We start from the raw sequence: 12,451 nt of genomic DNA, 5'->3' as shown, positions 1-12,451 counted from the left end.
GTAGCTATTGATGCCACCAAAGAAAATAAATAAGGAAATCGAAACCTAAAACAAGTACAAGATTTTGAATGGATAGTACTGTTTTATTATATTTTTATTACATTAATATTCTGCTTCTCCCTGACATGCATATCATGTGCATGGGATTCTGAAAAGACCTGCAGAGGTCCAGCAAGAGTGCTCAACCATCTGTTTCCACACCAAGCTCAGAGGTCATCATTAACAATGATAAAGTCATTCATTTGCTCTTTAAAATGCAGTATGATGCTATATCCTTAACCTACCTTGCAGACTTGTATAGAGTGGATCAAATTCAATTATGCCCTCTGCATTGTCACTTTTCGATATAATGATTTTTATTACTGAGGCATTTCCTATCTCAGGGGGTTGGTCAACTTGCAGTCCATTTTCTTTTATCGTAAAATCAAATCCACTTGCAAAAGTATGTGAAGGGAAATATAAAGAAATTAGGCAATAAGCTCAGATTCCTGGGTGTCCCAGTTTTTGTCCAGTGACAAACTGGCTTAGTTCAGACATAGCTGCACTGCTAACCATAGTTTCATGCCAAGAGAATGAGCCTGGATTTGGTCCTGGTTTGCAATATAGATTAGTTGGGCAACTGCAAATTGTAGTAGTAGTAGAAGAAGAAGATGAACAACAACAACAACAACAACAACAACAACAACAACAACAACAACAACAACAACAACTACAACAACTACAACACCCAGTCATTAATCTCTATCTTGCAATCTACAGTTGAATCCAAAACATAACATCAAGTAAGATATCCAGGGTTACTAAATTTGTTATATATATGTACCACATATAGCAAATTCTGTCACCATGGTTAATCTGCTCCCATGCAATGAAATTTATTTTTACCTTCCCAGTAGTTCAACTTTTGTCATTTCTATTGAAAACTCCTCAGGACCTTCAGGGAGGTCATCATCATGGATTTCTGCATAAATAGTTTTCATAGTCTCCTTGGGTTCAAAAGTAACCTCTCTGAACTTGAGAGTAAAATCCATGCCTTCAACGGCAGTTCCATTCATCGCCTGATACCAGAGGCGAATTTGCCCGTAATATCCACGTGAACGGACAACTGTGATATTAGCCTGTTGAGGACAAGCATTCCTTAAGGCGACAATGACACTACATCATGTTGCATTGTAACGTTGATTACAGCTGTATGTTATAACTGTTGCAGGTGCCGCACGATACTCATTACACACTTGTAAGAAACCATTATTTTAGGGTGGAGGCACACTATGACCATGATCGTATAGTGGTTAGTACTCTGCGTTGTGCTTAAAACAGTTTTCTTTAAGCAAGCCTACCCAGACATGCTTGAATTTTGTTTTAGATTTTTGCTGATTTTAACTGTTTCTAAAATACTTTTACTTTTGTTTTCAACTGTTTTAATAATTTTACTACTTCTTGCAAGCTGCTTGGAGGTTTTGTTACAAACCAAGTGGTATATAAGTTTTGTTAAATAAATAAATATGATAAGTGAACTCCCCACTTGCCCATTTTTCTTCTTCAGACGTCTGCAGCAGTTCCTGGGAGAATGCAAACTTCCCATAGGGGAAGTCACTAGCAGCCATGGTGATGTTTGCTGTGCTGGCAGACTCATTTATGATTCCTCCATCACTGATACCACTTAGATGAAACTGATAGTGATGTTTTTCCTCTGGAACATCGTCATCTAGAGCCTAAAGAAATGCAAGCAGACAAACCAGTAAGAATTTTGCAATGTTCACCTTGATGGAAAGCCCATTTACATGTGAACCAAAATGCAAAATCTTACCAACATGGAACACAGCGGTCACAAGCCTATACTCGATGTATACGAGTGAAGGGGCTATCAAATACAGCAGAAGCCTTGTGACAATGGCACAACATCAGATAGGCCACTGTCAAGGTAGCTATGCTGGAACAACATCTGAAATACACTGATAGAAGAGCCTGCCAGTGCAGCCACAGTGCCAAAGAGGCACCTGCAGAATAGTTAAAATGGGTTGGAGTTGTGAGTGGAACTGGGGAAGCACAGAGGAGCATCCCACTTGTGCTGTATCCTATACTCCTGCAGACCAGTCACAAAGACCTGACTAAAGGAATTTCATCCCATTGGATTTGATGAGGGGAGAAATAACTCTAATATAATATCTGCCTGCAAAAAACCCAACGCCATCATACACACATTGGAATAACATAGTATAGGATATGATGCAAGTCAGCACCCAATCACAGTGCACCCACTACAGTATATAAACCCCACAAATTAATACCATAACCTAGATGACAGGGCACACAGTATGGAGCTATCCTTCTCTGGCCTCCAGTCCTGCCTACTTAGAGCTCAGAAGGGCAAACTCTATTGAGAGGAACTGTGGAGAAGAGCACTGCGTAAAAAGTGAGCACTTTGCACAAAGCAGCACAAGTAAGGACTTGAGCACATTGGTACCCAATAGGTACATTTTTTGTTGTTGTGGGTGTCATTGTTGTTAGTCCCCTGTGCATGTTGTGATCCAAAGTTGTGCCTGTGAGCAGCACAAAGGGATTCAAACCAGGGACTCCCAATAGTGGGATTACTGCTGTCATGGGGTGAAGGGGCTCTATGGAGTCACTATGTGTGCTGTGATGCAGGCAAGAGTTCTAGGGTCTTTTCCCAATTGTCATAGTTCATTAGTTACTTCTGTGGTTGCAAGTGCCATGTGGACATCATTGGCACAGTTCCTGCTGGTGGACACTGGAGGTTTACATGACTGATGCAGTCATAACTGCTTTTTTGTGCCATTTGGAGATTTGTCATAGTGTTGTGTTTTCCCCTCCCTTCTTTGGCTTAGTCTATAGAGGACACAGAGGGCATTACCCTCGCATAGCAGCAGCATATTTCCCCCTCCCATTCCATATAATGAGAGTATAGGATTGCTCAGCTGTGAGGGGAAAAATGTAGTTCATACCTGTATCAGTACGATGGCAGCAGACTGCCTGTCTTTCATGGTCAACATTCCTGATACCTCAGCAAATTTCTTCTGATTGGGTGGTGTTATATTCCAGAAGACGGTGACCTCTCCAAAAATCCCTGGCCCACGTACTAGGCTGCAGGCAATGACAGGAGCATGGTCAGGTTTCAAGTTTGATTTCATGGTTTTGGCTCTCCCTTCAATTTCAAACACTGCAGTCAATCCTAAACAGATCTTTCCCCTGTCTTCAAATAAAGCTGCAGCAAATTATTGGGTTTTTTTAAATGGGAAAACTGTGTACTGAAACAGCCGTTTCTTGGATCTCTGAACTCATGTGAATTGTCACAAAATATATTGTTGTTTATTGTTTATTTCCCCTTCATGGATCACTGCCTTGCCGTGGCGAAGGGGCTTGAAGAACTCAGAGAAGCTATGAACTATGCCGAGCAGGGCACTCAAGATGAACAGGTCATAGCGGAGAGTTTTGACCAAGCGTGATCCACCTGGAGGAGGAACCGGCAAGCGACTCCAGTATCCCTGCCAAGAAAACTCCATGGATAAAGACAACAGGCATATAAAAGTTATGACGCTGGAAGATGAGCCCCTCAGGTCGGAAGGCGTCCAACATGCTACTGGGGAAGAGCAGAGGGCAAGTACAAGTAGATCCAGAGCTGATGAAGCGGCTGGGCCAAAGTCGAAAGGATGCTCAGTTGCGGATATGCCTGGAAGCAAAAGGAAAGTCCAATGCTGTAAAGAAAAATATTGCATAGGAACCTGGAATGTAAGAACCATGAACCTGGGTAAGTTGGAGGTGGTCAAAAATGAGATGACAAGAATAAATATTGACATCCTGGGCATCAGTGAACTAAAATGACGGGAATGGGCGAATTCAGTTCGGATGACCATCATATCTACTACTGTGGGCAAGAAACCCGTAAAAGAAATGGAGTGGCCTTCATAGTCAACAAAAGAGTGGCGAAAGCTGTACTGGGATGCAATCTCAAAAATGATAGAATGATCTCGATACGAATCCAAGGCAGACCTTTTAACATCACAGTAATCCAAGTTTATGCACCAACTACTGGTGCTGAAGAAGCTGAAATTGACCAATTCTCTGAAGACTTACAACACCTTATAGAAGTGACACCAAAGAAGGATGTTCTTCTCATTATAGGGGATTGGAATGCTAAAGTAGGGAGTCAAGAGATAAAAGGAACAACTGGCAAGTTTGGCCTTGGAGATCAAAACGAAGCAGGGCAAAGGCTAATAGAGTTCTGTCAAGAGAACAAGCTGATCATCACAAACACGCTTTTCCAACAACACAAGAGACGACTCTACACATAGACATCACCAGATGGGCAGCATCGAAATCAGATTGATTATATTCTCTGCAGCCAAAGATGGAGAAGTTCTATACAGTCAGCAAAAACAAGACCTGGAGCTGACTGTGGCTCAGATCATCAGCTTCTTATAGCAAAATTCAAGCTTAAACTGAAGAAAGTAGGAAAAACCACTGGGCCGGTAAGATACAATCTAAATCAAATCCCTTATGAATACACAGTGGAAGTGAGGAACAGGTTTAAGGATTTAGATTTGCTAGACAGTGCCTGAAGAGTGCCTGAAGAACTATGGATGGAGGCTCGCAACATTATACAGGAGGCAGCAACAAAAACCATCCCAATGAAAAGGAAATGCAAGAAAGCAAAGTGGCTGTCCAATGAGGCCTTACAAATAGCAGGGGAGAGAAGGCAAGCAAAATGCGAGGGAGATAGTGAAAGATACAGGAAATTGAATGCAGATTTCCAAAGAATAGCAAGGAGAGACAAGAAGGCCTTCTTAAACGAGCAATGCAAAGAAATAGAGGAAAGCAATAGAATGGGAAGAACCAGAGATCTGTTCAAGAAAATTGGAGATACGAAAGGAACATTTCGTACAAAGATTACCATAATAAAGGACAAAAGTGGAAAGCACCTAACAGAAGCAGAAGACATCAAGAAGAGGTGGCAAGAATACACAGAGGAATTATACCAGAAAGATATGGATGTCTCGTACACCCCAGGTAGTGTGGTTGCTGACCTTGAGCCAGACATCCTGGAGAGTGAAGTCAAATGGGCCTTAGAAAGCACTGCAAATAACAAGGCCAGTGGAAGTGATGGTATTCCAGCTGAACTATTTAAAAATTTAAAAGATGATGCTGTTAAGGTGCTACACTCAATATGCCAGCAAATTTGGAAAACTCAGCAGTGGCCAGAGGACTGGAGAAGATCAGTCTACATCCCAATCCCAAAGAAGGGCAGTGCTAAAGAATGCTCCAACTACCGCACAATTGCACTCATTTCACATGCTAGCAAGGTTATGCTTAAAATTCTACAAGGAAGGCTCAAGCAGTATGTGGACTGAGAACTCCCAGAAGTGCAAGCTGGATTTAGAAGAGGCAGAGGAACCAGGGAGCAAATTGCAAACATGCGCTGGATTATGGAGAAAGCTAGAGAGTTCCAGAAAGACATCTACTTCTGCTTCATTGACTATGCAGAAGCCTTTGACTGTGTCGACCACAGCAAACTATGGCAAGTTCTTAAAGAAATGGGAGTGCCTGATCACCTCATCTGTCTCCTGAGAAATCTCTATGTGGGACAAGAAGCTACAGTTAGAACTGGATATGGAACAACTGATTGGTTCAAAATTGGGAAAGGAGTACGACAAGGCTATATTTTGTCTTCCTGCTTATTTAACTTATATGCAGAATTCATCATGCGAAAGGCTGGGCTGGATGAATCCCAAGCCGGAATTAAGATTGCCGGAAGAAATATCAACAACCTCAGATATGCAGATGACACAACCTTGATGGCAGAAAGTGAGGCGGAATTAAAGAACCTTTTAATGAGGGTGAAAGAGGAGAGCGCAAAATATGGTCTGAAGCTCAACATCAAAAAAACGAAGATCATGGCCACTGGTCCCATCACCTCCTGGCAAATAGAAGGGGAAGAAATGGAGGCAGTGAGAGATTTTACTTTCTTGGGCTCCATGATCACTGCAGATGGTGAGAGCAGCCATGAAATTAAAAGACGCCTGATTCTTGGGAGAAGGGCAATGACAGGCCTAGACAGCATCTTGAGAAGTAGAGATGTCACCTTGCCAACAAAGGTCCGTATAGTTAAAGCTATGGTTTTCCCAGTAGTGATGTATGGAAGTGAGAGCTGGACCATAAAGAAGGCTGATCGCCGAAGAACTGATGCTTTTGAATTATGGTGCTGGAGGAGACTCTTGAGAGTCCCATGGACTGCAAGAAGATCAAACCTATCCATTCTTAAGGAAATCAGCCCTGAGTGCTCACTGGAAGGAGAGATCGTGAAGCTGAGGCTCCAGTACTTTGGCCACCTCATGAGAAGAGAAGACTCCCTGGAGAAGACCCTGATGTTGGGAGAGATGGAGGGCACAAGGAGAAGGGGACGACAGAGGATGAGATGGTTGGATAGTGTTTTCGAGGTTACCAGCATGAGTTTGACCAAACTGCGGGAGGCAGTGGAGGACAGAGGTGCCTGGCGTGCTCTGGTCCATGGGGTCACGAAGAGTCGGACACGACTAAATGACTAAACAACAACAACAAAATTGTTTATTTAATTTCTATACCACCCTTCATCTTAAGATCACAGGGAGGTTTACAATATATATAGGTACTTTGTTTCAGTCTTAACATTTATTCATAATGTGGCATGGTGTATCAAAATCTGACCTGCAGCTGCATGGTATGTGAACTCCTGGGTATTCTGAGAGTGCTTCTGGACGCCAGCTTCTCTAACAATCATAAGAAGCACCTGTTATTATAAGCTTTTGCAGCTAGGCTGTGGAAGTGATGGCGGTCAAAACTGTTACTTCTCACATGTTGAGATAAGTAGTGGGTTTGGTCTAGCAGCACTCTGGAAAGGGATCAGAACACTTGACATCTCATGTGTGGTGTTTGCTTGGCATGCCGGCATGCTGGTCACCCACCAAAACATTATGATAACTAGAGAAGCATTGGGAAGAACTCTGAGATTTCCCAGTCTAATTGAAAGCATAAGTGATGACTCCTCCCGTAGTTAATTAAAATTAATTAAAGCTTTCACCAGATGGTGGGAATCTCAGGGCCAAAGTAAACTTGCATTTATTGCACAGTTTACCTTTGCATAGTTCATTTTTCTTTAACAAATACTTGGCTAGGGAGGGGGCACACGGCAGTTCAGGATTGTGGTATGGGAACAGAGACCCCAATGAGAGCAAACTGCATGACAGACACTGCAAATAGTTTAGCTCTTTTTGGAAATATATTCCTAATTGTGTGTGCATGTCCTATCTTTGAGAGCCAATGATGTGAATGGAAACTACTAGAATTACTTGAGATTTCTACAAATGAGAGGACAGGGTTGTGACATTTTGACAAGGTTAGGGCATTAAAAAAACCCCATAAAGCTGCAAATTGCTATAAAGCTTCTCATTCTTCTTTTGCTCAACATTGGAAGGACCTAAAGGGTGACACATTAGCTAATTAGCATAAGACAGTTTGGCAAGTTGATATGTTGGGAAAATTAACAAATAATCTGCATCTGGCTAAAGGAACAAAATGTAAAAGTTATTTTGTGACAGATTGGCCCTGTTTTATTGTTTATGCAAGCACACAGGGGATACAAAGGCATCTTCTAGCAGTGTGCAAAATGTTTTAGACTTGGATTTTGATACAGTGGTGCCTCGCAAGACGAACGCCTCGCAAAACGAAAAACTCGCAAAACGAAAGAGTTTTCCGTTTTTGAGTCGTTCCGCAAGACGAATTTCCCTATGGGCTTGCTTCGCAAGAAGAAAGCCCATAGGGAAATCTCCGGGGACCTCTTTTAAATGCTGGCGGTGGGGAGCAAAGCCTTTCGCCCCCCTCCGGCCTTCAGAAGAGGTCCAGGAAGGCTGGCGGGGGCCGAAAGGCTTTGCTCCCCACCGCCAGCATTTTAAAAGCGGTCCGGGATAGCAGGGAAGCGCTGCGCTTTCCCGCTATCCCGGACCGCTTTTAAAATGCTGGCCATCGGGAGCAAAGACTTTCGCCCACCGCCGGCCTTCAGAAGAGGTCCTGGACCTCTTCTGAAGGCCGGCAGTGGGCGAAAGTCTTTGCTCCCCCCCGCCTGCCTTCCCGGGACAGCGGAGAAGCGCAGCGCGTTTCTCCGCTATCCCGACGGCTTTTGAAGGCAGGCAGGGGGGAGCAAAGACTTTCGCCCACTGCCGGCCTTCAGAAGAGGTCCTGGACCTCTTCTGAAGGCCGGCGGGGGGCAAAAGTCTTTGCTCCCCCCCCGCCTGCCTTCCCGGGACAGCGGAGACTTCTCCGCTGTCCCGGGGCGATCTTAAAATGCTGGCGGGCTTCGCTGCCGCCCGCCAGCATTTTAAAATCTCCCCGGGACAGCGGAGAAGTCTCCGCTGTCCTGGGGGCTTTTAAAATGCTGGCGGTCAGGAGGAAAGCCCTCCTGTCCCCGGAGCTTGCGGGGTGGGAGGTGGGGAGAAGGGCTTTTCTTCCCACCGCCAGCCTTCAGAACAGCCTTCTGAAGGCTGGCGGTGGGAAGAAAAGCCCTTGTCCCCCCCCCAGCCTTCAGAAGAGGTCGGGGGACAGACGGTCCCCGGACCTGGTCTGAAGGCGGTTTCCATAGGAACGCATTGATTGATTTTCAATGCATTCCTATGGGAAACCGTGCTTCGCAGGACGAAAAACTCGCAAGAAGAAAAAACTTGCAGAACGAATTAATTTCATCTTGCGAGGCACCACTGTACTTTTGAATAGGCTATACTGACAGATTAAAGTTTTTTGGTTTTTTATTGTTTTACTTTTGGCTCCCCTTGTTTGCTGTGTGAAATGAGGAGATTAACTGTTTTGTCCTGTTAAAATTCTGCTCATCAAAAATTTAAAACCTAAAAGAAAAGAAAGCTCCATATATACAGCAGTGGGATCTACTTCAAGGCAAATCTACGTTGACACAAATTTATAGATTACAACAGTGTTTTACAAAGAATGTAGAGATCTCAGAGATGTACCTACCCAATAAAAGCTGTCCCATTGTACTTTCCTATGGGCTCGCCGATCAGGATATGGGTGGATGATGAAGCTATCCCAACGATCCCAGAAGCTCCCAGGTCTCCCAGTACAGTGATGGTTGCCACACCTGTGAATACAAAAAAGGTTTCCTAATTAAAAAACAAAAATCACTGACATAACTGATTAATCTTTACTCTGTTTTCTCTTTGGATGAAAACCAGAGGGGCTTACACATACAAAAGAGAGACATTTTTCGCAGGGCCCTCATGGCATTGGGTTGTATCCAATGGCTTTATTGGCCTGTCTGTAGATAAGGGAGGGAAGCCACACACACCATGCAGCCACACACACGCCCTGGGGAAAAAAACCTGCAGAGATTTGAGGTACCTTCTACAGCAGAATTAGGGTGGCTTAGGGGGCTGCATGAAAGAAGGGAATAACAAAAAACAGCTATCCTCTCAGCTCCACTGACAGAAGCATTTGGTAAGCTGAGTGACTTTGCTGAACAGAACCCACAGCTGAGTTTTCATTTAGTTCTCACTATTGCCACAGTCAAACTTTGGGGGGGGGATGTAAATTTGCCACTGTGAAACACTAACGTTAGGCTCTGCAATTAAATTGTAAGGCAATCCTTGTTATCACCACTTGTTCTATAAAGTACCATTAGTTTATTTTTCAGTTTAATTTATTTTACATGTTAATTGGCTGAGACAAACAAGAGCTTTAGTGGTCAGCAATTAATAAGTTTGTTTGCAAGGCAAGAACTCCACTGAGTGCTGAGAGGTCAGAAGGAAATTTATTGCAGGTGTTCAGAATGCAGTTTTACATTTCTACTCTGAATACCAGTTCAAATTAAACCGTATTTTCATAGGAGTAGAGAAAGTCGCCTTATACATAGACATATCATTGGTCCATCTAGTTCTGTATTGTCTACAATGACTAGCAACAACTTTCTAGGCTTTTAGATTGGGGCACAGCTGTCAACTTTCCCCTTTTCTTGTGAGGAATCCTATTCAGAATAAGAGAATGTCCCTTAAAAAGGGGGGAAAGTTGACAGCTATGGATTGGGGTCTCTCTCAGCTCCACCTGGAGATGTCAGGCTTTCAGCTTGGGACCTTCTGCATGCAAAGCAGATGTTCTACCAGTGAGCCACAGCCTTCCCCTCTTAATTTCAGGAGGGACAAAGTATGTTAAAACACAATGCAATTTCTCCCTTGAGAACTCAGGTATCAGAATAACAGCTAATGTGAATGTTCAGGACAACATTTTTTAGTTTCAAGTTCAAAACACAGCTTGACCAAAACACATGTTTTTAATGGCCTCATAAACATTCATTTACTTGGTCAGTAAAAGACTTTTATCTTAATGTTGGGGGCGGAGAGCCACCTAATCAAATCCACTCCTTAATTCTACCCAAATTTACCCAAATTATGCCACTCTGTAACCTTTTACAAACAGCAGGTAAGTGGAAAGCCATGAAAGCAGGCCAGCTGGAGCCCCATGGCCTCCCTGTAATTCAAGCACTTATCGTCTTTGGACATTCAGTGGAAATGGCTTTCCCCCCTTATGTTTACCATTTATTGGTGAGATCTCTGTGTCATCAGTAGAGACCAGTTGAATTGTGTAACTTTCATCACCTTCCAACAGACCATCTTGAATTGCTTGCAAAACTATGGTTTTTTGGGATTCCATCTGTATTAGAATGGAGCAGACAATAGTTCAACTTACAGCTGTCACTTAGTATATTAACAGAAGAGAATGTACCTTCAGTTCTAAGCAAAATTTACCATATCTAATTAATTAAACAACATTCTGACAAGACAGATTTAGCCTCTCAGGTGGCTCTTTGGTGAAGCAGAAGGTGTCTAATTACGAATGTAGAAAATGGACTCCTCAGAAAAAATGTGGCAATGACTCATTTGGAAGAGAAGTTGTCACCCCTTCTCTAGCAGCAGTAAAAGCCAGACCAATCTCACCACAGGTGATCTTGAATAAATCTTCCTGCTTACTTTCTGAGTCAAGTTAACTGTGCAAATAGTGCACCACATTGGGGCCAAACAACACAACAATTTGTCTCTATAAGTACGGCTGATTCAGGGGTATTTAGGCATGTTCAGGACCTCATATAGAAGATTGTTTTCTTCAGTTCCATGACCCTCAGATAGACTGGTAGATGGATACACAAGCATCAAAGAAAAAAGGGGAAATGGTAGAAAACAGTAGGTTTACCTCAGCAAAGAGAAGAGTCCCATTGAGAGGAGTGAGATCATATTTAGCTGCCTCCTCTAGTATCCAAATGAGCCGAACTTCCCCCTTGCCTCCTTCACTCCGACTTACAGTAAGAAACACATTTGCGGCAGGATCATCAATTGACTGGGGCTCCTTCACGGTTACCTAAAACAATGAAGGCAAGAAAAGGTTAGACCAGATATGTCACACTTTGCACATATGGATGCTAATGTGGGAAAATAAGTGGAAGTTACACACACACACACACACACACACACACACACACAAAACAAAACACCAAGTACCTGGTGTCCAAAGAAAGACAGCACTAACATCCTCTAAGTACCACACATGGAGTACCTGATCCAGTACTGGAACCCCCAATACAGAACCTAGTGTCAGATGAACAGATCCAGTGCCAGGAGGGAACTGTATAGAAGCAGCAGCCAACTTCTGTGCACATACCAGCCTCTCTAGGTAGAAACTAGAACATCTATTTGCTCTCTACACTCAGCATTCTGATTCGTGACTCATACTTCCTACTTCTTTTATTTTATTTTTTTCAAGTGGGTGGGAAACATACAAAATACTAGTATTTGATTCAACAGAACAATCATTCAGCAAAACCCATCAACAGAAATGTTACAAACTTTGTGGGAAATGTTCAGTTTTCTCCTTTCGACATCTGAAACAGTGATGACATTTGTGAAACAAATGAATTTGTTTATTACATTTAATTATAAACCTGCTCAGTATGTACTACTTACAGTGTCATATGGACATAACCTGGTGTCCTTCCTGCGCAACAGTCTCCTAGCAACCACAGGCTTGAGGATGATCTGAAACATGCCTATCTTAAAAACCTGCTTACAAATAACATCCTTTCTCTGGTACTGAACCTGGCTACTATGTGCATCTCTAACAATAAAGCTATCTAGGTAAGGAAGCAAACCAAAGATTAACGAGGCTCTGTGTTGGAACACTGGAATGCATGGAAATCAAAGAAGCAATTTTGAAATTCAATTTACAGAGAAAAATCCATTTTTAAAAAAATACCGTACCATATGCAAGCAATTTTGCTACTTTGTCTTATGTGGAGAGTTTGCCTGTGAAAAATGAAACCAGTTTAAATGCCCAAAATATAAACCTGGCAACTTTGCTCATGACACTTTCCATCACCTTTGGCCTAAAGTAGCCACTGATTCATGCA

The 12,451-nt window shown here is 42.9% G+C and overlaps 1 protein-coding gene across 9 annotated transcripts in view; it reads right to left on the bottom strand.

Annotated features, from left to right (window-relative positions):
- Positions 1–12,451, bottom strand: part of ADGRV1 (adhesion G protein-coupled receptor V1) — a 237,345-nt gene that overhangs the window by 130,456 nt on the left and 94,438 nt on the right. For all 9 annotated transcript variants that reach the window (XM_053409101.1, XM_053409099.1, XM_053409103.1 and 6 more), the window contains 7 exons: positions 11,242–11,406; positions 10,587–10,704; positions 9,016–9,139; positions 2,967–3,105; positions 1,530–1,715; positions 886–1,118; positions 285–433 (listed from right to left, as the gene is read on the bottom strand). In XM_053409101.1, coding sequence (XP_053265076.1) covers positions 285–433; positions 886–1,118; positions 1,530–1,715; positions 2,967–3,105; positions 9,016–9,139; positions 10,587–10,704; positions 11,242–11,406 — 1,114 coding nt within the window. The remainder of the gene's footprint in view (positions 1–284; positions 434–885; positions 1,119–1,529; positions 1,716–2,966; positions 3,106–9,015; positions 9,140–10,586; positions 10,705–11,241; positions 11,407–12,451) is intronic.

The sequence above is a fragment of the Podarcis raffonei genome, chromosome 11 (genome assembly GCF_027172205.1).
Source record: "Podarcis raffonei isolate rPodRaf1 chromosome 11, rPodRaf1.pri, whole genome shotgun sequence".
Taxonomy (NCBI): domain Eukaryota; kingdom Metazoa; phylum Chordata; class Lepidosauria; order Squamata; family Lacertidae; genus Podarcis; species Podarcis raffonei.
The sequence above is the reverse complement of the archived record's forward strand: the minus strand, read 5'-3'. Positions and strand labels throughout refer to the sequence as shown.